Raw genomic sequence first — 23,972 nt, 5'->3', positions numbered from 1 at the left:
TACCTTCATCTCTCTCTCTCTCTCTCTCTCTCTCTCTCTCTCTCTTTCTCTCTCTATGTGAGATCATATTACTGCATGACACTATCTGTAAATCTCAGTTACTAACAACATTATTTCCTGGGAACTCCTGAGCTCTCTGAGCTCCCCCCCCCCCCCCTGTTCCCTATCCCTCTTCCTGCATCTTATCCCATCTCCCCCTTTCCTTTTTTCAAGCCAGGTCCAGTCTTGGCACGAGGGCTGTTTCATCATGAGCCTGGGATCCTGCTGAAGATTTCTGACTGTTAAAAGGAAGTTTTTTCTTCCCACTGTAAATGTTGCTGCTTTGCTAAAGTGCTCATGATGGATCTTTAGGTCTTTGTAATATTGAAATAAGTAAAGTCTTTTTACCTGCTCTTTTGTAACATTAAATAAGAGTAAAGTCTTTGACCTGCTTTTTGTAAAGCGTCTTGAGATGACACTTGTTATGAACTGGCGCTATACAAATAAAGATTGATTGATTGATACGAGGCATATTTGCGAGGTGAGAGCTAAAATGAGATGTTTCCTCATTTCACACAGATTTTTTTTGCTAGATTTGACAAATTGCATCATTTAAATCAGCTGGTTCTCCTTTTTCATTTGATTGAAAGTTGAAATGTTAACAAAGGGGCAAAGTTACATTGGGTTTAGGTACCAGTGCAGTTTCCTGTGAGTCCATCTGAACATTATGTGGGGTGAAGTGACTCAACGTGCGGTCACCACTGAGATCCTCTTCTTAACGCGGTTATTCATTTTTGCAGTTACCGCGACAGCCCTAGTTGTAATGATAATAATATTTATTGTAACAATAATCACTATTGTTATGACTGACACTAATAGGATGATAAAAGAAAAATAGTAAATGTAGGGATTATTATGAAACAAATGACCTGTGACCTTGAAGTTGGTAAACACTAGATCTAAAAAAAGACATATTTCACTCACAGCATTTAAAGCAGCTCAAGAAAACTTATAACAAAATACAAGTGACTGAAGAGTTTGTTAATATTTCAGATAAACACTGTTTTCAAAAACCTAGATATTGTATAGTATATATTTGAAGAACTAAGCAGCTTATTGTTAATCATATTTAATCACATCTGGACTTACTTTGCCTTCCTGCAGTTCCTCACAGCTGGAATCAGTCTCAGTCGTCCCTGGTCTGATGTGTTGTACTTCTTCAGGTCCAACTCATCCAGAACCTCCTCTGACATCTGCAGCATGTAGGCCAGAGCAGAGCAGTGGATCTCAGAGAGTTCCTCTGATCTGTTCTCTGACTTCAGGAACTCTTGGATCTCCTGATGTACTGAGAGGTCGTTCATCTCCGTCAGACAGTGGAAGATGTTAATGCTTCTGTCAGGAGAGATATCTTTACTGTTCATCTCCTTCAGGTGGTTGATGACTCTCTGGATCATTTCTGGACTGTTGTCTCTCCGACCCAGCAGGCCTCCTAAGAGTCTCTGGTTGGACTCCAGAGAGAGGCCATGAAGGAAGCGAACAAACAGGTCCAGGTGACCATTTTTACTTTTCAGGGATTTCTCCATGGCACTCCTCAGGAAGACTTCCAGGGATAAGTCATTACTTTCAGGAGTTTGAAAAATGATGTTAATGTCCTTAAGGAAAGCCTTCACTACACCTCTCTTCCTGTTTGTCAAACAGTGGAACATGTAGACTGCAGCCAGGAACTCCTGAACGCTCAGATGAACAAAGCAGTAAACTGTTTTCTGGAGGATCACACACTCTGTTTTGAAGATCTCTGTACAAACTCCTGAGTACACCGAGGCCTCTGTGACATCAAGACCACAACGCTCCAGGTCTTCTTTATAGAACATGATGTTTCCATCCTCCAGATGTTCAAACGCCAGCCTCCCCAGCTTCAGAAGAACTTCCCTGTCAGATTTGGTGAGTTCCTCAGTTCCTGAGGACTCATATGATGTTCCATACTTGTGCTTCTTCCTCTTTGTCTGAACCAGCAGGAAGTGTGAGTACATGTCAGTCAGGGTCTTGGGCAGCTCTCCTCTCTGCTCTCTGCTCATCATGTGCTCCAGAACTGTGGCAGTGATCCAGCAGAAGACCGGGATCAGACACATGATGTGGAGGCTCCTGGATGTCTTGATGTGTGAGATGATTCTGCTGGACAGACCTTCATCATCACTGAACCTCTTCCTGAAGTACTCCTCCTTCTGGGCGTCAGTGAAGCCTCGTACTTCTGTTACCCTGTCAACACATGCAGGAGGGATCTGATTGGCTGCTGCAGGTCGAGAAGTTATCCAGATGAGAGCTGAGGGGAGCAGATTCCCCTTGATGAGGTTTGTCAACAGTGTGTTTAACGGTGATTTCTTTGTGATATCAGACACAACCTCACTGTTTGTGAATTCCAACGACGGTCTGCTTTCATCCAGGCCGTCAAAGATGAACAACAGTTTACAGACAGCGAGCGTCTCTGCTGTGACCTTCTGTAATGTTGGATGGAAAACACGGAGCAGCTCAAGAAGACTGTACTCCTCATCTCTGATCAAGTTCAGCTCCCTGAATGAAAGCAGGATCACCAGACTGAGGTCTTGGTTCTCTGAGCCCTCTGCCCAGTCCAGAGTGAACTTCTGCACTGAGAAGGTTTTTCCAACACCAGCGACGCCGTTTGTCAGAACCACTCTGATGGGTTTCTGTTGGTCGGGTTGAGCTTCTGTCTTTTGGTTCTGTTGGTCGGGTTGAGCTTCTGTCTCATGTTTCTGTTGGTCGGGTTGAGCTTCTTTCTTTTGGTTCTGTTGGTCGGGTTGAGCTTCTGTCTCATGTTTCTGTTGGTCGGGTTGAGCTTCTGTCTTTTGGTTCTGTTGGTCGGGTTGAGCTTCTGTCTTTTGGTTCTGTTGGTCGGGTAAGGCTTTAAAGATGTCCTGACACTTGATTGGAGTCTCATGGAGGGTCTTCTTTTTAGAGTCTGTCTCAAGCTGTCTCACCTCATGTTGGGTGTTCACCTCTTCACTCTGTCCCTCTGTGATGTAGAGCTCAGTGTAGATCCTGTTGAGGAGGGTTCTACTTCCTGTTTCATCACTTCCTTCAGTCACATGTTCACATCTCTTCCTCAGACTGATCTTAAGTTCATCTGTAACCTCCTGCAGACCTCTATCTGCTGAAAGAGAAGAAACATATCCTGAGACTGGATTTATAAAATGATCAAATACAACATTTTTATTATTACACATTAAGCAAACTGCATAACACAAAAACATCTGTGTAATAAATGTGTGCTGCTACAAGAGAAATAAAATATACTGAATATAAACTGACAGCAAGAATCAGATAAAATGTAAATGTTTCATTGAACTATATATCAATGAAAATACTAACTGCTTTGTCTTGTTTTTAGACACAATGACTTCAGTCTTACTTATTACAGTGCTGGACTTACTGGATATCTGCAGTCCTCGTCTTATTTTAGATCTTTCTCCACACTGGGGACAGGAGGACTCTCCTGATGAAGTAGACTGGTCCCAGTATGAGGTGAGGCACTGTCTACAGAACCAGTGTCCTCTGCTGGTAGAAACTGGATCTCTTAGGACGTCCTGACACAAAGCACAGCTGGACAGCTGCTCCTCCACAGAAACAGACCCCTTTGTTATTCTGTGGAGATAAGGGAAATCATAAAGCTGTGAAAACTGAGACTGACATTTAGAAACCAGTGGTGGACTAAATCAAATAAAGACACAAAAAGCAGTGTTTTAAAAAGGTGTGCCATTTCCTCCTCAGTGAGCATGTGCAGAAGTCTGTCTGTGTAACCATAGAGTCTACCATCTGAGTCCAATAACTGACCTACAAGTGTGATGTTATTTTCAACCAGTTTTCAAAAAACAGGGATTCATTTTTGTAGAGAATGTCCTTATTGTTCCAGATGTAATATCTGTGTGGAGAGAAGTTATGTTTCAAGATGAGAGACCAAGTCAAGAGTATCTGTTTATGGAAGTTGGATAGTTTGATTGGGATTTTACTGATATTATAGTTGCATAGTAATAAAATTCCAGGCCACCAACTTTAGAAAAAACATAATTAGGAATCATATTCCATAGAGATGTTGGGTTATTTAAAAATGTCTCAGCCTGTTCACTTTGAATGTTAAGAGCTGTGAAGTCTAAAAAGTTCAAGCCCCCACATTGACTCCTGTTTATTGTCACGTTCTTTTTAACATAATGTATTTTGTTTTTCCACAGAAAGTTAAACAACATATAATCAAATCTGTTGGTTACATTTTAGTCAACATCCAAAGATAGAGCCGGATTAGTGAGTCTGGAAATGCCCTCAGCTTTTGAGAGCAAGGTCCTTCGTCTCAGAGATAAATCTCTTTGTAAACAAGAGTTTTATCAACGATGGGATTCAAATTGAAGGCGCACCTTATATTTTGCTCCTTGGTGATAACTACTCTCAGGTATGTGACCTGGTCATTCACTGGATTATTACAAATATGGGGAACATTACAATCTTTAACAGCCATAAGTTCAAATGTTTAATATTTAGGTTGAGACCTGAGACCTTTGAAAACTTATTAATCAGCTTTATAGAGAACTGCACACTGAGCATGTGCAGGAGCCGTGTCATGACCTACACACTGAGCATGTGCAGGAGTTAAAAAAAGAACGTAAAATCCTAAATATAAGTTGCACCGGTATAAGACGCGCTGTGTTTTTGAAGGTCTCTCAGAGAGAAAATAAAGTTTACACTGTCTTCCTGCGTTACAGTTTTTATTGTGTTCAGCGAAGTCCAAAACCTGCAGTTACTGTTCAGCTCTGTCACCCTTTTAGTCTGTTTTCTCTTTGTGGAGTCTGCTCTCCTACCAGCTACAGTACGGTAGTCGAGCTCTCAGCCTGCAGGGAAAGTTGTGAAGCAGAGACCCCTAGCTTGTGAGCTCTCTGCCCGACTCCGCTTGTTTCTCTTTAACTTTAATAAAGGACTCTTTCAATCAAAAGAGCGTTCAACAAGGTTTATTTATGGAACAATATCCTACAGTTTTCTGTAAATTCATTATTATGACCTCTTGAGGGAAACGTTTTGAAAAAGTAGCGCAGCCAGACTGGTCTGTGTCGCTGTCTTTCCTAGAACAGCGTGCACTCAGCTCTTAATACACTGAGGGCCTGATTTACTAAAGTCCCAAGTAAAGAGTACTAAACTGTGTGTTCACTCCAAAAAAATTGCACGTTTGGTGAGTGTGTGATTTTTGGGTGATCGACTAAGAAAATTTGCTCTGGAAAGAGGTATCGAAGACGGGGGTACAAGCAGTGGTGAGGTCCCCCCATCCAAGCGTAGCAGCAGCGGGCTGTAGAGGGAGGAGACGAGTGCACTATGGAGAGGAGCGCACGAGCTGGGGGAGAGACGCACAGCCCGAGAAAAAAGAAATCCCAAGTTTAAAATAAAATGTTGGTGAGAAGAGGGAAACAGGAAGAAATAAATGTCAATGTTGAAATTCTTTAGAATGCAGAGGCTGTGAATGTTCAGTTTTGTTCAAATAGGCAACAATATAGTTTAATCATGGTGTTTCCTGCTGTCATTCCAAACATATTAACATGTGTGGAGAATAACGTGATCTGTATGCCTTCTTTGATTGAGCCTATGTCTCCTCCTAACTTCAATAACAGCAGTCTGTTGTGTGTAACACTGGTCTCCTGGGTTAGCACGTTCTTTTCAAAGGTGTTAAATTCAGACACCGTCACAATCACCTCAGTTTTTGTCAGGCTTGGTAAATCACAATGCGTGTACTAACTTAACTTATTTGCATTTTCTCCTTTCTACGGCAGAAACGCCCCATATTGAATATTCATTAAGTCAAACGTACTACTTTACTTCAGTAAAAAAAAAAAAAGATCTCATTGTGTAGTCATGTTAAAAAAATAAAAAAAGACAAACAAAGAGTGGACACAACAGAAAAAATGATTGAAAGAAAACGATCACAGCAGATCTCACTAAACTTCAGGATCAGTTTAAAAGACTTCTTCCTGCAGAATCACAGAGAAGACGACTAGATACACAACCAAAGAGTCAATACTGAAATCATATTATCTTATCTATAAACATATAATACATATATATAATCCTTAGTATGTTGTTATGAGTTCAGTGACTTTCTCTGTATGATCACTGTGTGCAGGTTGATGATTAAAAACAAGAAAATCAACACATTATGGTGTTCAGGACTCTTTTTTTAGCTTGACAGTTTGGTGATTAAAAAAAGTTCTCTTACTGTGGATCTGAGGGTCCTGGTTCATTACTGAAGTCTGGAGGATAACCTTTAGACCGGTCACTCTTCATAGAGAGACAGCTGGACAGAGGAGACTCTGCTCTGTCCTCCTCTTTGTCTCCTCGATCACTCATCTTCTGATCTCCAGATTGATCAGAGGACAATAAAAGACGTTCATGCAGGTAAAACATCCTGAGGACAAAATAACAAACAGGTGAGACACAAGCAGGAAAAATGTGAAAGACAGAAATGGTCAAGTGTCCACATCTCATTACCTGATGTGATCCTTCATTTGATTTTCTCTTCCTTCCTGTCTGCCTAAGTACCTGATGCAGCACCTCAGTGCACTTTGTTTTGATCCTAACATGATTTGTCCGTCTGATCTGCCCTGAATAATGCCAATAACAAGACATTGAGTCTTAAACTTTAAACATTAAACTAACATGTTAGTATTTAACAGCAACCATGACCTTTAGCACATTTGTACAACTAGAAGTGTATAAAACAGGGTTGGAAATCAGCACTCGTCACATACGGGTGTCTTTTTGCAGTGGCGGGTGAATTTGCTCAACCTACCGACCACAGTGGCAGAGCGAGGGTCACAATGGTGCTCTATATGCTGGAATGGCTTTGCTTGGTGTAACATGATTAACAGAGCACAGACTAGCATCTCTTTAACAGCGGGTCAACCAGCTTCAGGTGTGTTTAAACTGACGCCTCGCTGTCTCAAGTCCAACATGATGAACAGAAGCGCGCTGTGGCGTTGATTTGGGCTCAAAGGAGCAGCTGTAAATACTATAACTTCAGACATTTGTCTTGGGCTCAAAGTGCTGCACACATTCAGCGGCCTCACAGTAGAATCCATAAAAACAATAGAAAAACACATCGACATGTCAACAGAAAAGTACAGACCCATGTATAAAACACAACATATATTGCACATTACCCATATAGAGAAAAAGATATCAAAATATAAAAGCATGTAAGAACATCATGACGCCATGATGTTTCTGCTGTAAATGTCCAATGATGAAATGGTGAAACAGACAGTGGCTTATCTTAGAATTTATTGGGCCGAGGTCAGACAACAGCAACAGAACACAAATGGCTGACAAACTTTTCATGTTAACGGTCCTGTTATATTCTGTTAGCTGGTACAGCCTACAAATTCTTTTACCATTTGGGAACACTTCTAAAAGGCTAGAGAGGTGACATTACCTTCACTTGAAACTGTCAGATATCTACATTCAAGTCATTTAAGCTCACAACATACACTCGGCTCCTCTCCAAAAATAGATCTGCTGCTATGAGAGTCTTACACAAACTGTTACATCCACACAGACCTAAACCAATGACCCTTAGATGGTCGACAGATTTAAAATGATATATCCACAAAATGATTCAAGTGAATGATTATGTGAAAATAAATACTAACAGGCACAACCCGTACAGCAGGCTTAGATTTAAAGTGAACAGAGATTACAGTACCACGCTGACATCCAGCTGAAATACAAAACTAATGTAGTTCAGCTTCCTGGGCGGTGGTCCTTACTGTGGTCCTTTTATGTCTTTATTGGAGATTCAGAAAGCAGGTAGAGAGAGAGTGGGGAATGAGATTTGGGAAAGAACCACAGGTTGGATTAATTGGGCGTGCGCAGTAACCACTTGGATACCAGCGCCCCCTGAAGTGATCCTTAATGTGACTCTGCCTCTCTTCCCGTCTCCTTTAGTACCTGATCCAACTCATCAGTGCAGCTTGTTTGTATCTTCATCTTATTTGTCCGTCTGATGTGACTCCCTGCTTGGTATTTGACCCTGGTCTAGTTTTAGGATTTAATATAAATGTCTTTCAATTATCCTTCCTGTGTCTCTTCAATCCTGCACTGAATAATGACAATAACAAGGTCTTGAACCTCAAACATTAAAGCAATATGTTAATATTTAACAGAAATCATGACCTTTGGACCAACAGTTTTATATCTAGAGGGATATAAAACAAAGTCCTTCATGCCTGTAGGGATCAAACCACGTCATAAAACCGACCTTTGCTCAGATAGATGTTTTATTGAGGCTGTATTTAGTGATTACATTTAATTAGGATGCATTATTTTTTAATATCTACTTTGAGGAAGTGGAGAATATCTAGCTTATAAAATTAAATACTGTGGAACATAAGCACTGTCGTCCTCAGGACTTTATTTGATCTGAGAGAAAACCAGTAACGCTGACTGCTAGTTTAGACCGCAGGAGTCATGACAAACATCTCTGATTAAGGACGATTTAGATTTTTAGCTACACAACTTTTACTTGACTTTACTTTTCAAACAAAAGCTGAGAAACAACAAGTACTCCACACTCACAGAGCTGATCCCGTACTGTATCTGATCCGTTTCCTTTGCTTTTCTATTCAAAGTGTATTACTCAATATTAACCTGAGGTTTTAACAGTAAAGTCATAATAATGTTGAATTAAACTCACCCTGTCTCAGATGTTTGTCCTTCTGCTCTGTCCACTCAAAATGGAGTCTTAGCTCCGACTGACAGAAACTTTCAGTTTTATTGTTTTATTGGAAACCCATATCAGCTCAGAGTTTCTCCTCCCCTTGTTACTAGAAATGAAATGAATGGTTAACCATCATCAGTTCAGGTTTCTTCATGACCTCTCTGCTGAGCTCACAGTAAAATGCATTAATTCAAACTAACTAGGTTGAGATAGTCAGTCAGAAAACTTCAAAAAGTAAGCTGGGATCACCTCCCTTCAGCAATGTTGTGGATGTCAGACGTGTGGAGAAACAGTTCCCAGATGATCCATGATCTGTTCAGATCACCCCGCATGGTACCGGGCAACATGTGATCCATGGATCAGAGGAAAATGTATCTTCATGGTGTAAAATAAATACACTGGCGTTATATCCCAATTCAATATCTGAGTGAAAAGAAGTCAGTGTTAAAGTTGTTCAGGTGGGCACAAACAGGAAGTCATTTCAGTCTTTTAAAATACATTTTATGTATGTTTTATTTCAGACAGAAACAGGTCATAACGTGTCAATATTTCACTGTGAAAGATAACTTTTTAATTGTCTATTAGATGTTAGAAACATTAAAAGAAGAATAGTAGAAGTTGATCTGAGTGATAGGGCTGGGCCTCAAATCAACATCACGATTAATTGAACAGTTTACCTTGATTATGATTCATGAAAGATTATTTTGTTATTGTTTTTTGCCCTCATAGTTCACTGACATATGCTCAACTTATAGCTGGAAAAGGTTTTTCCAATGAAAGAGTGCATCATTTTATGATTTTAAAGAAATGAAGGAAACACCCACAGATGAAATATTTATGGATACTTATTGAATATTTGAACTGAAATCAAAGCATCAGTTGAACTGAAAATTTCACATTTTAGCTTTAAAGTAAAAATCAACTTCTCTAAAACAGTGGAAATAAAATAACTAATATCTCCTTAAACAAAATCCACTTTAAACATGTGAAGGTGCCATGTGTTGCACCTTCACTAATGCTTCCTTTTCTTTCAGCTGTAAGAAAAAGCACGGACTATCTTCTTACACCCATTGCCCTCTCCATACTTGATCTTTCATTTTCTGAAATAAACAAAGAAATTATATTATTGATGGATTCAGTGCCTAACAACAACATCAGTACAGAAAAGAAAAGGACAATAAACATAAGGCACACAACATAAGAAAAACATTTAGACATTATCAGAAGTCTTTTTATCTGGACTTTTTTCTTGTATAATCTTAGAAGATGTTGAACACATAATATAAAAATAGTTAAAAATAATAACAGTATTCGAACATTAACTGCCATTGGATTATGTAATTTTATTATAAATAAATAATTGATTAAAATGTTTTGGATAACGAGTGAATCAATTGACGCTGGAGAGGTGCCAGGGCACTGCCAAGGTGCCCTTGAGCAAGGCACCAAACCCCCAACTGCTCTGGTGCACTCTCTGCTTAGCAGCTTGTAGCAGCCCAACTCTGACATCTCTCCACCATTGCATGTCCACAGGTCCTGTTTGTGCATGCGTGTGATTCATGTGTGTGAGAAGCATGTCCCTAAAAATAACAAATTTCCCTCAAGGATTAATAAAGTTTATCAAAATACAATCAAAAAATAAAAATAAGGGTCAGTGATAAATAAGGGTTGTTCAGATGACCAATTCAAAAATCTTTTAAAAACACACTTTGAAAGCATGCATCAGGTTCATTAAAATGTGAGATTTGTATTCATGTTGGTTTTGTGTTTTTTTAAATGACATTTACACCATTTTGTTCAAAAGGTAAGACAGAATGGACATAAAAATGTCAAGTGGTGTAACCACTGAAAAATTAAGAATATTTAATATTTTATACATCTAGAGTATGTGAGTGTAAGTGTACTCATGATTGTAATTACTTCATTTTAAAATAGCACAAGAAATTAGATTTTATTAGGATTATCCCTAAATTTATAAGTTATGCCCTTTTTCAATAGTGAGCGGGACACAGAGCTGAAAACACTTCTGTTTTCTAATTAATTTTTGGCAAATTATGTAAAAATTGTTTAAAAAAAACATTTTATTTCACTGCAATAGAGGACTACTTTTATTCCACTTTAATTGTCCTGTATTTTATTATATGTTTATGAGAAATACTGGTTACACCAATTGACTCAAACCAGTTACACCAACTGACCATGCTGCTTCTACCATTGTTTCTTGAAGAAATTGTTGTTAGCTTCCTCCATTTTATGTTTGCTCCACCTTCCAAAGTGCACAGAATACCAGTGCAAACCTGTAGTGTGCACATGTGCCTTAAACACAGAATGACATAGAACTGAAGTGAATAGATCGGCCTTTTGGATGGGTCTCATAGATCGGCAGATTCTTACTGATAAATATTTTATCTTCTGTTCCCAATAGCTGTTTACAACCACACATACATTGCACGCATTAGACTAAACGTGTTCCTGTATTCTCTCACGGAAAAGCTTGAAATGTAAAGTTGTTTTGTTTCTTTGTTCCTTCTTGATTTCTGTCGATCCTTCTAGTGATGTGTCGGTCATGAACGATTCGTTTAAAACGAATCATCTGGGTGAACGAACTGAATCACTTACTGAGAAGAGTCGTTCATTTCTCAACTCTCTCTCCTCTCTCCCGTCTCGTCTCTCTCTCCAGACCGTAAGAGTCTCTCAAAGCCCGCCCTCCCTCTCCTCTCATGTCAGTGATACCTACTGACTGAACCAATAGGAGGAGTCGGTCAGGAGCTCTGTGTCTCTAAAGCCCGCCCTCCCTCTCCTCTCATGTCAGTGATACCTACTGACTGAACCAATAGGAGGAGTCGGTCGGGAGCTCTGTGTCTCTAAAGCCCGCCCCTACTTCTCCCTCTCATGTCTCCAAAATTGAGGAAGTAGAAAATATATTATTGAACATTTAATGTTTGTGTTTTTTATATCTGCTGTCAGTTTACAAACGGCTTTTATATCCAACTTAATTTAACTCAGCTGACTGTTTTAACATCCACTAACCATCGTGTTTCAGTCAGTACAGTGTGTGTGTGTGTGTGTGTGTGTGTGTGTGTGTGTGTGTGTGACTGAGGCTGGTGACTCACAGTCTCGCTTGTTCACGTTCAGTGTTTCGTTCACTGACTGAAGCTCCGACACGAATCACTGACTGACTGAGAGAGACTCAGAAAGTAACCTAAGCCCATTATTAGTTTTTAATATTATTAGTTTTTAAATGATTTTTTTGCCCTGCGTATATAATTTAAAATATAACTCAAAGTCAAAGTAGGCCTATCTGTACTGAAGCTCCATGAAGGAGACTAATCAGACCTTTAAAGACTTTAACACTAACATGTGATCCATGTCACAGCTGTTTTATAGAAATATGATTATTATCTTTGCATGAAGTTTCAGATTTCAACTCCATCACCGCCAACACCAGAACATTTGGAACAATCAGCAGAATCCAAACATTTGTACTCTTGTTTCAAATTATCCAATTTGTTTTTTATTGATCTTATCTTTAGTTTTATTTCCCAACAGCAAGACTTAAATGTTTGGTAAACCTCTCGGGGGCTCAACGTCAAAACTGAGAAACATCCTGTTTAGTTGGTCAATCTATGTCATATTTACTTATATTCTGACTCATTATAGACTAAATAATATCCTTACAACAGAAGACAGGTCTCAGTATGCTTGAATATAATCTATAAATAATATTAAACATTTGAATATTTCTTGAAGACGATTCAGAGCAGGACATGAACGTCCTCACTGATTATTATTATGTCCCTGAACGCAGCAGTCAGAGCCACCTACATGTGAAAACGTTGAGTAGTAATAATACATTACAGTTCCTGTTTTCAGTCTGCTCACTTGTCTGAAAAATAAAACTGATGGCGCCACCTGCTGGACAAAGATTCAAAGCTTGATCCAAACAGCAGCCGAGCTCTTATCCAGCTGCTTCAAAGTGAGCAGCCTGATGACTCTGCTGGAGCCAGATTCACACGTAGCCCCGGCCGGGTCACACTCCTGTTCAGGTTTGATCTCTAAAGAGAGAGAAACTGGTCTGTAAGGCATTCAGATATAAACTACTGTAGGGTAGAGGTCACCGAGGGGCGGGCTGGAACAAAGAAAGATCAGTTGTAGTCTGTCTGTTGATGTCTCAGTATTTTTGCTGTCTTTTTTTCCTTATTGTATTTTGTCGTTGCTGTCCTGACCTTGTCTGTTTGTTTTTTCTGTGCCTTATTTGTCATGTATATGTCACCAGTTTGTCACGCTATTGCACCTCATTAAATGAATGAATGAATAAAAACCATTCCTGAGATAATCCACTGCTGGTACGGAGGTGCTCTCTGCCTCCTGTGTGTGAACAAAGAGTGTGTGTGTGTTTGAAGATACAAGTATATCCATCTCACATAGAACTGTGTTTGTCTTTGATTGAAATGGGGGCGGCAGTTGCGGTAGAGGGTCGCCGGTTCAAGTCCCTGGCCTGGTAGCTGGAGAGGTGCCAGTCCACTTCCTGAGCACTGCTGCCCTTGAGCAAGGCACTGAACCCCAAAACTGCTCTGGAGCGCTCGCTGTGGGCCGCCCCCTCACTCTGAGACCTCTCCATTAATGCATGTCCACAGGATCCTGTTTGTTCATGTGTGTGTTCATGTTTATTAAACAGAGTGATTCATAAAGGATCAATTCAAAATGAAATATGAAACACACATTGTGAGTGTGTGGAGTTGTCAAACTGAAAGCAGACATCACAGCCGTTTTTACATCTGCACTCCTGAAAACATGGAAATCATTTGAGGAGGACTGCTCCTGACTGCAGACGCAGCACTGAGGGAATGCTACTTTCAACATCAGGCTACTTTTAGAAAATGACCAACCCTGCCTTTAAGCGTGATATTGATTTGAGGTCATATCGCCCCGCCCTGCTAACCAGGCTACCGGAGCAGCAGCAGCACGGCGCCATGCTTCCTCTCCTGAACACAGACAGAAGAGAGGGAGTTGTTTTGATACAGCTGATCATTCAAATATCTAAAAGAAGTGATCATTCAGATTGGGAAATGTACCAACCTTCCTTGTTTGTGTGACTTTCAAATAAAACACAGTCCTCTCAACCTCACACAGTCCATGTTTTCTTGAAGAATAATTCTCTCAGGTGTTCAGAGTTCAAGTGTGTAGCTCCAGACGCCGCTGCAGCTCAGGCCGTAGTTCTCCTCTCTCACACTGTCGGGCAGCTCAAACTGAGCCAGCGGCCTCAGGAGGCGTCGGATGGCGTGCTCCTCAAACTGAGCTCTTCCTGGATCTCCGATCAGGACTTTGGTGCCGTGGGTCTCCATGCAGCGGTTCAACCAGCTGTGCAGGCTGGTGGCGAGGGACTGGTCGTAGAAAATGTCGCCCAGCAGGATCAGGTGGAAGGCGGCGGGCGGTGAACCGATGATGTTGTGGGTGAGACACACAGGAGGCTGCAGGCCGTTCAGCTCACTGTTCATGTGCGTCGCCACCGCTGCCACTGGAACACAAACAGGCGGGTTAACACGTCACAGGGTTAGGCTTCAAGGAATCATGGTGTTCATGTGTTTCTTTTAATCACAGCAGTCTATATACAGGGTTCACACTCTTTTCCAGGGATCATTTTCCAGGACTTTTCCAGGACATTTTCAGCCATGATGGAGCTGGTATGACAGTCCGTGATCGTGCCACGCCAATATTAAGTGTAGTCTTTAACAAGGTTAATCACACCCACTGTGAGCTACCGCTTCAACGGTTAAACATTTAATATCATGTTAAGGTCCATTTTTTACACTTAACAACGCAGTATTATATTTGAAGAGACAATGCTAGCAAACAAGAAACTTTCAATGGATTCTTGTTCCTCGTGTCCCTGGCTGTACCCCTGAGAAGTTTCAGCAGATTTTACTGGAGACTTTTTTAAATGATTAAAGTTGAATTCTGGTCAAATTGCATAGAGACGCTGATATTTTAGAACATTTTAATTCATTTTTCTAAAAAACAAGAAACTTTCAATGGAAAGGTCTTCTGGTTTCTGTTTGTAGTTCATTTAAAGTCCCCATGATACTGACAGCAGGCAGAACATTATCTGCACTGAGGACCACCTCCCACAGACGGGATTCTGACAATGATTTGTTTGTCTTAAGAACCAGATACATGCAGTAAAAAAGTCTGTTCTAGATAAAAACTCATTTACAGCCACAGATCTGCTCGACTCTGTCACAAAAGCTGATGATTGTTAGATTCCCTGCATTCCTGAAACGCATCACAAACGATCGACCCGGCCTCCATGGAGGACAGACCTGACAAAGCTTCACTTTTCATTTCTTACAGATCTGCACAAGGATGCAGCCTCTAGTGGACACTCGAGGAACTGCAGGATTTTACACCTCAGCATCGGCTTCATTTTTAAAGACCGGAGGTTTCTGCTTAGTTTGACAAAGTGCAGTCTGAAAGCAAACCGAACCAAATGAAAAATGCAGCAATGTTGCAGCTCAATGATAAATGGATTGAGCTTGTAAAGCACTTTTCTGGTCTTCTGAAGACTCAAAGCTCTTTTTACACCGCAGGTCACACCTACACATTCACACCCTGATGGTAGAGACTGCTGAGTGAAGAGACCATCAGAAATAACTAATCCCTTTCATAGACACACATACGCCACTGATGAAGCAGCGAGAGCAAATCAGGGTTCAGCGTCTTGCCCAAGGACACGTCGGAGATCTGGCTGCAGGAGCTCGGGATTGAACCCCCAAACCTTCCGGTTGAGAGACGACCGACTCTACCAACCGAGCCACAGCCGCCCCTGAATCGCCCAAAATTTCATACGTTAAAATGAAATAATGTTGAGCTCCATCACAGCTTTTTGACTTCTTGCGTCAACCATCTGAGACCTCAGCCAACCACACGAGAAAAAAACCTTCCACCCGTTGACGACATACAGCGAATGTTTTAATGTTCCTATCAAAATAAGAGCCTGAAAATGTGTCCATGCTGTGATGTCATGATGTGAGTAAATAACACAGTAGAGTAAGAGATGAATGAATGCTTACTAGGGTCGATGTCGTTAGCCACTACATGAGCGGCACCGCACAGAATGGCGGCGATGGCGGAGGCTCCGCAGCCGCTGCCCAGATCCAGAACGGTCTGACCCCGACACACTGCGGGGTGGTCCAGGAGAAACCTGAACACAGAGACAGAAACAAACAAAACAGCTGTTTAGGTTTGTGAAACCAACGAGACGCCAGAGTCACTTCCTGCTCCGTCCCACAGGTCGGAATCAAACCTACGGTCTCTGCACATTGTGGCCCTCGAGCTAACCACTAGGCCATCGCCACCCCTTTATCTTAATGTCTTTGTTGCATAATTTCAACGTATTGAAGCGACTGCTCAAACTAATCTTTAAATGACAGTGAGCCTTTGTCCCAGGCGTCTGATGTGTTAGAAGTCCTTCACTAAAAGGTGGCTAAGGTCCTGGACCTCCTGACAACACTAAAGATCTGCACTGAGCAGCCGCTGAAGTCCTGAAGTCAAACACTGGAGCTCAGAGAGTTTAGTGAGAACAATAGAGAAGACGAGGGAACCAGCTGAACAATTGACTCAGGACTTTTGCTTTTATATCGTTATTAAGACGTCTCCTACTGAGCCAAGACACATGCACATTTCAAAAAATAAATCAACCTGTAGTTGGTCCGAACTTCATGGTGTCACGTCCAACACGTCTTTATGACTTCATTCTCGGTTTGGGAGGCGTGGTCTCATTGGACAAATCATCATTATCATCTTATTTCATTAAAACTTCATTAAAGATAGAGTCGGTATCTTTTCAAAATAAAATACAGACTTCTCCTAAAGCTGCTCCATTGTCCCTTCTGGGCCTCCGTACATGTGTGCTGGTGACTGTGTCTGCAGAGACTCTGTCCTCTCACTGGATTTTACTGTTCTGCTTTGTTCTGGTTGACTCAGGATGTTTCTGGGCGGAGCTGGTGTGTTTTGTAGTGTCTCATCTGTATGCATGTACCTTATATTCTCTAATAATCAACATTTATGTCAAGTAGTCATGCTGCATAATCATATGTATCTCAGTAAACTGTATCTTAATAAACTGAAACTGCGCCTCAGGGTAAAAATGCATTTAGCAGAGCACACAGGAAGGAGCCCTCAGGGGAGGGTGAAAGAAAGTTCAGTACAGCAATACAGAAAGGTGAATCCTTAAAGTTACCAATAAAGATGAAGTTGAACAGATCAGATGGTGAAAAGAGGGCGTGAAGAAGCTTGACCCCACGCCCCTGCAAAGCCATACATACTGTAATCTTTGTCTGTTTTAGTCTCTTCAGTTGAAGGGCTCACTGCTTTATGACTCCATGAATACAGCTTCCTGTGCTCATGTTCTTTGGCCTCCAGGTCCGGTCTCTGAAGAGGACTTTGCAAACTTTAAGGACTACAATTACACCGTGAAGAAAACAGAAAATAGATTCAGAACTTCAAAATGTTGCGGCTTCATTGGGTTCGGATGTAGGTTTAATCTGGGTCCAAATTTGATACAAAAAGTCACTACAGTTTCCTCCAGACAATGACAGCGCACAGGTGAGTGGAGGAGTGGATACAGTTCAGTGATTGGACGAGATTCAAACCGGCGAATATGACGGACGTGGACGTAGCAGCAAAGAAGAGAAAATATAATCAGAGTGAGGAGAAACACCACAATCATTGTTCATTTTAACTGCATTAAAGTTCATATTTTAACACCATATTTATCGACTTTAAAGGTCACATATTCTGCTAAACCCACTCCCCCATGTTCCTCTAACTCTAACATGTGTCTCTAGTCCGTCTACAAACCCCCCAATGATGAGAAAAGTCCATCCTCTCCGTCTTCTTCCTGCTCCACTTTTCAGAAAATGTGTGCTCAAACAGGCCGTTTGGAGATGTTCCCTTCATGACATCACAAAGGGCAGTAGCCCCTCCCACAGGTGGGTGACACTCCCACAGCTAGGTGTTTGTTCTGCCCTCTAAGGCCGCGATCACACCGAGACGCGCCGCTGCAGACGCGGGCGCTCATAAATACATTTATTTAGTTTAGATTTCCAAGGTAATTCTAATTAGAGGAAACCATGGACCTAACTTCATATTACTTTACTGGAAATGTATTCAAGAAATGAGCAGCTATTTATCACCTGCTTCTCTGGAAATAGCAGAATATAATTACTCGGTGATCATTTTGTGGTGAATTGTGATTTCATTTCAAATAAATGATTTGATAATTGTCACCTACTTACCATGAAATTTGGGGGTAATTTCAAAGAAATTGGAAAAAACAGTTACTTACCAATTAGGACTTGCTTACAATTAAGATCGGGCATTATTTCAAAGAGGTTACGTGCTAATTTTCACTCAATTGTCATGAAATTCAGGGGTAATTTCAATGAAATCAAAAAAAAGTTTGTCTAATTATCACCTAATTACGACGAAATTTGCGGACCTGTAAAGTGTTACCTAGATTTTTGTACAATTCAAAGTGTACATATCATTTTCCAGTAACTTTGACATTTGTCGTTTGAATGATTTACAACGGGGATGTAAAGCAGCTGTGCACCAACAGCTGTTAGTGACGTCACTACTAAAGAGGTGAAAGGTGAATGAAACAGGTATATTAGAGATCTCACCGTGACAGCGCCTGTCCTCCGGGCCAGTAGATCGCCCAGTACGGGTCCTCGTAGGGCCACAGTTCGGGTCTCTCCGTCCAGAATCTGCAGCTGGGAGTGAACAGCCTCAGTCTGAGCTCCGGGGTGAGGCTCTGCTCTCCGACCACCTCCGTGTTTTCACCGATAAATCTGCGGCTGTGAGACACACACCTCCGTCTGAATGCTGTGAACGACCCTTTAACACACCTGCTCCATGTAGAGGACTTAAAGAGTCCAAACATGACCAGTTAGCCACGGAGCTACTCGTCAGAGCCCTTCTTATGTCTCTGTCACCTTCTGTCGTTTTTTAACATCTTAAAACTCGATAAGAAATGAAAACACACAACTTTCTTCTTCGTTGAAATTCCCCTGAGGAGATGTTTCTACACGAGCGCAAAATAGAGTCGGACCAAACTTCAGACGACCTCCTAAAAACGGGACACACAATAAAGGTTCCGCTCCTTCTTCTTCTTTGGATTTTATTGGCAGCTGGCATCCAAAAAGTTGCATTACTGCCATCTGCTGGATTTAATTATTACTCACATTCCTAAATCCTCCTCAATAAACCTGTTCTCAAGAGAGATTTAAACAAGCATCTTCGTCCTCTCCCTCTCTCCCCACACTCCAAAATACTTTTTACATCTCTTCTTACGAGTCCCTCTCTCTCCATTTCTGACATCATGTTCTGTCTATGTGCTACATACTTTCTACATTTAATAACTACATGTTCAACTGTTTCTGCTAGATTGCATATCTCACAAAGACCAGATGAATGTTTTCCAGTGATATGTAGAGAGCTATTTAAATGACTGTGACTGATTCTTAACCTGGACATTACGACCTCCTCTCTTCTGTTGCTCCCTCTGTATTTTACTTTATCTATTTCCCTCTGAATTGAATATAAATGTCTTCCCTTTGTCTGATTGTTCCGATATTGTTGCCATTCCTGTTTGATTTTACTCCATGTGACTCGTTTCCCCTCTGACTGAGATCATTTGATGTTAATATCAATCCTCTCTTTCTTTACAGCTTCCTTTGCCAACCTGTCCACCTTTTCATTTCCTGCTATACCTGAATGTGCTGGAACCCACATGAACATCACATCTGTCCCCTGTTTAACCACCTGGGAATGTGTAAATATGATTTCATATAATACATCTTGACGACTGTGAGATGATCCTGATTGAATACTGTATAAAGCGCTGACTGAATCACTGCATATCAGCACTTTCCTTCCTTTCATTTGCTCAACACATTCTAATGCAACTAAAATGGCGTACAACTCTACTGTGTACACGTTCAGGAAATCTGACGTTCTCTTCACTACTTCAACCTTGAACCTTTTGGGATAAACGCAGCTGATCCTGTTGCATTTGTCATCGGGTCTTTAGACCCATCTGTGAATACTTGTACATGATCTCCATATCTCTGTTCTATGTGTTCATAGAATTCACTCACTAAATCAGCATTTCTTTTTCTTTCCTTTATCTTTAGTAACTCCAAGTCTACTTCAGCTGTCTCAAGCATCCACATTGGAACTGGTGGCCATAAAACAGCTGGACTGATATCCTTGTCATACACTCCCATATCTCTCGCCACTCTATCCCCTATCCATCCAAAACTGGACTTAATTGTTCTCTCTTTTTCCCAGCAATCCTTTAACACTGATTTTGTTGGGTGACTATCTCCATGTCCTCTCAAGTTCAGCCAATAATTAGCTAATAGCTGTTTCCTCCTTAAACATAGTGGCATCTCTCCTACTTCTACCTGAAGTGCACATATTGGAGATGATTTCACTGCCCCAATACATATCCTAAGAGCCTGTGCCTGAATCATTTCTAACTTTGCAAGTGTTGTCTTTGCTGCAGATCCATATACCACACTCCCATACTCAATCCTAGTTCTAATTAACGCCACATATATATATTTTAAGGCAGCAACATCAGCTCCCCAATCCATTCCTACAAGACATCTCATTACATTTATTACTTTTTTGTAATAAAAAGAAAAGGAGCTTCATAACAACAGGAATGGAAGTGGAAGAGGTTGAATAAAAAAGGGAAATAAAAAAATAGATAAATAAATAAAGAGATAAAATAAGGTTAGTAACTCTTGCGCTAAGTGACCCAGATAAATGATTAGTCTTTTCACTTAGTGGAAGTTACTAACAAAAGAACAAATGCTGCATGAGAGAAGGTGACAGGTCAGAGGAGAAAACACCAAGATGAAGTTTGAGAATAAGTTCAGTGCAAAAAATAACAACGCATCACGGCACAAAAGCCAGAAGTATCTGCTCCACAATTTCACCCTTGAACATTTACAGCGTGGTCGGGGGCACAGCTCTCTCTGGGGGATTAATCAAACAGTGACGCTCTCCCAACAGAACAAGCTGGACCAAACGGATCAGTGCGCTCTTTTGAACTTACTGCAGAGCGCACGCTTCACCAAATCATCTAATAATGCAAAACCAGCCATGATGTAACATTTCAAAGTAACGCCTGTCACAGACGACTTTTTAAGGTTTTCACACCAATTAGGCAACAGGTCTGTTTCAAACCACACAAAATCACTTATTTTGTGTTTTGAATTAAAAAAACTGGGAACATGCATCTGGGTTGAGATGGATTCTGGCGTGCTGTGACACTCGTGGTGCTTTTTATTTGTAGTTTCAATGTTCTACCTCTAGATTCTGTGTGTAAGCATGCTCAGAGCTCTGCTTATATTTACACACATTTCTAAGTAAAATAACAAGTTGATAAATTCCACTCTTTGCGTGGGAATGTTCTTACACACTCATTACTCACAGATCCGTGCTCACACACTGTTGATAGATGAGCCCCCTGATTTTGTGCTTCAAACGTTCGTACACACGGTTTAAGCACATATCTGTTAGTGAATGAGGCCCATTATCTTTTGTTTCTCTGCAATCACATTCAACTGGATGCCTCATTATAGAGAGCGTAATGCTGCAGCTCCCCCTGGTGGTGAACCTGTGTCAGTGCTATGTGAGTCCTTAAGACGTGATCATGTGAAAGCCTCCCCCAGTTTGAAGCAAAGAAATAAATCATTTTACAATCTTTAAAAATCAGATATATTTATACAATTTACTATATTTATTTAATACCACATTCTACTCTAATTCTGTGTAGAAGCAGCATGTTTGTGTGGACAATATCACACTGTGGAGCTGAATGAAATGTGAGTCTGTCTCAGAACACTTTCACTAACAGAGACCGCACCTTTACTGATTGAAATAAAGAGTAAGAGTCAGGTGAGGGGGGAGAAGGACAAATGTGTGGATCTTTGTGGAAAACAAAGTTTTACTTCAAATACAAGCGGAGAAGAAAATTACAGAGAGCAGACAGAGAAATAATCTCTTCAGATCGATCAGTCTGGGAGAAAACTGTGGAAACAGTGACACCTGCTGGCAGAAAGCAGTGATAGCAGCAACAGAACCTAAACATGAATTATTATTCAAATAAAACCCTCCACAGATTGAATTTATTTCTATTTAAAATCCTGAGATAATAAAAACAGAAGGTTCAAACATCAAAGTGTAATAAACATCAGAAGTTAAAAATAAAGATAGTTTGATAACGTGTCCGTTGTTACCCTGACATGATGAATGAATATCAATGATTGAGTCTGCATGTTATTCAGCTCTTTTTATATCATCTCATATTACATCAAATATTCAGGTGCTGACTCTGCACCTGGATCCAGACATCCTGTTTGTAGTTCTTTTAAAAACTCAGTGAAGCCTCCTCTTTGTTTTGATCCAACAAAGAGACGACTGATTTATTATCAGACGACCAACGACTCGTGGTTAAAAGCAGAACTTCACACTTTAACTTGCACAGGTGGAATCAACTTCTACTGTTATCTGTGAATATGAGTCAATGAATAACCTGCACCACTACACATGTCCACAGGGTGGCGCTGCAACAGAAACATTTATATCCAAATCAAAGAGTTCATCTTCGGTCGTTGAGTCATGAAGCAGTTTAAATTCAGAATATGAGAATAGAAAAATGTCCGAGGTCATGGTCCTGTGTGTGACGGTGGAGCTGATCTCAGAGCAGCTCAGACTGCAGCACTGAGAGTCATCTGCGCTGTGATTGGTCCGTCAGTCTCCCAGTAACACAGCCCAGTTAAAGACTCACCAACACACCAGCTGCTGCTTCCAGCTCTGTGATCAGCAGGATCCTCTCTTTAAAGACTCACCACCACCTGTTGATATAAAAAGAGATAAATGAGAGATTAGACTCTGAGAGAGACTTCATGATTATTCTGATCATATAATATCATCGTTATCATGATTATTCTGATTATCAGTGATACAGAACATCCAGTATGAAGAGCAGCAGGGACTTCAGTCCTGCTCAGAAGTGAAGTGGGCGTGGAAAGTAGCACGCCACCTTTCAGCTCTCGTGGTCACTCGTGTTGGTGACTTCAAGCTTAAAGGGACAGAGAGTCCTTGAAGGCATCATCAGGTCAGAGACGGTTGAGTGATGTGTTTACCGAGAGTCCTTGAAGGCATCATCGCGTCACAGACGGTTGAGTGACGTGTTTACCGAGAGTCCTTGAAGGCATCATCGTGTCACAGACGGTTGAGTGACGTGTTTACCGAGAGTCCTTGAAGGCATCATCATGTCACAGACGGTTGAGTGACGTGTTTAGCGAGAGTCCTTGAAGGCATCATCGTGTCACAGACGGTTGAGTGACGTGTTTAGCGAGAGTCCTTGAAGGCATCATCGTGTCACAGACGGTTGAGTGACGTGTTTACTGAGAGTCTTTGAAGGCATCATCGTGTCAGAGACGGTTGAGTGACGTGTTTACTGAGAGTCCTTGAAGGCATCATCGTGTCAGAGACAGTTGAGTGACGTGTTTACTGAGAGTCCTTGAAGGCATCATCGTGTCAGAGACAGTTGAGTGATGTGTTTACTGAGAGTCCTTGAAGGCATCATCATCATGTCACAGACAGTTGAGTGATGTGTTTACTGAGAGTCCTTGAAGGCATCATCACGTCACAGACAGTTGAGTGATGTGTTTACTGTTGATTCATGTAAACTGTGTTTAAATCTAGCAGCAGCAGTTTCTGATTTTCTCTGCCTTTTGGGACAGAAATAACAGCAGACATTAAACACACCTTAAAAAGTTATTTCCACCTGGATGAACTGCAGTGTCTCACAGGTGTGCTGTGTGTAATCTGTCCCTGTGTGTGTTACGAGCCTTGTGGAAGAACAATGTGAACCTGTCTGTGTCTGTGCATCTCACCATCTTACTAATGGAGCCTTTAAATAGCATGGAAATACTGCACCATGACTTTAGAGCAGGTTTTTGTTGGTCCATGGTGCAGCTGCTTTCTGCCCCCTGAGACAGCAACGCCCTACCAACACACCTGAGCACAGGTCATGTTAAGACCTAAACACACTCAGGGGAAAGAGGAAGTGCTGATTCAACGTTTACTGATGTAAAGGTTCAAGTGATTTATCTCAAGTGTCCTCACAGGGAAATGAAAAAGTGTCCCT

At 41.1% G+C, this 23,972-nt stretch overlaps 2 protein-coding genes and 1 pseudogene across 3 annotated transcripts in view; all 3 read right to left on the bottom strand.

The window, feature by feature from the left end:
* Window positions 1–8,805, bottom strand: part of LOC136179610 (NLR family CARD domain-containing protein 3-like) — a 39,695-nt gene extending 30,890 nt beyond the window's left edge. For both annotated transcript variants that reach the window (XM_065956447.1, XM_065956448.1), the window contains exons 1-4: window positions 8,717–8,805; window positions 6,242–6,430; window positions 3,425–3,636; window positions 1,129–3,145 (exon numbers count right to left, since the gene is read on the bottom strand). In XM_065956447.1, coding sequence (XP_065812519.1) covers window positions 1,129–3,145; window positions 3,425–3,636; window positions 6,242–6,429 — 2,417 coding nt within the window. In that variant the 5' untranslated portion in view covers window position 6,430; window positions 8,717–8,805. The remainder of the gene's footprint in view (window positions 1–1,128; window positions 3,146–3,424; window positions 3,637–6,241; window positions 6,431–8,716) is intronic.
* A 5,103-nt stretch (window positions 8,806–13,908) lies between these two features.
* Window positions 13,909–19,813, bottom strand: LOC136179739 (electron transfer flavoprotein beta subunit lysine methyltransferase-like). The gene is made up of 3 exons (XM_065957396.1): window positions 18,424–19,813; window positions 15,811–15,941; window positions 13,909–14,258 (listed from the first exon to the last, which is right to left on the bottom strand). Exons 1-3 carry the CDS (start codon window positions 18,681–18,683, stop codon window positions 13,909–13,911), a joined length of 741 nt encoding a protein of 246 aa, XP_065813468.1. The 5' UTR covers window positions 18,684–19,813.
* A 1,692-nt stretch (window positions 19,814–21,505) lies between these two features.
* The window catches only part of LOC136179614 (NLR family CARD domain-containing protein 3-like), a 45,465-nt pseudogene continuing 42,998 nt past the window's right edge, over window positions 21,506–23,972 (bottom strand).

The sequence above is a fragment of the Labrus bergylta genome, chromosome 7, assembly GCF_963930695.1.
Source record: "Labrus bergylta chromosome 7, fLabBer1.1, whole genome shotgun sequence".
NCBI lineage: Eukaryota > Metazoa > Chordata > Actinopteri > Labriformes > Labridae > Labrus > Labrus bergylta.
This window is presented reverse-complemented; position numbering and strand designations above follow the sequence as displayed.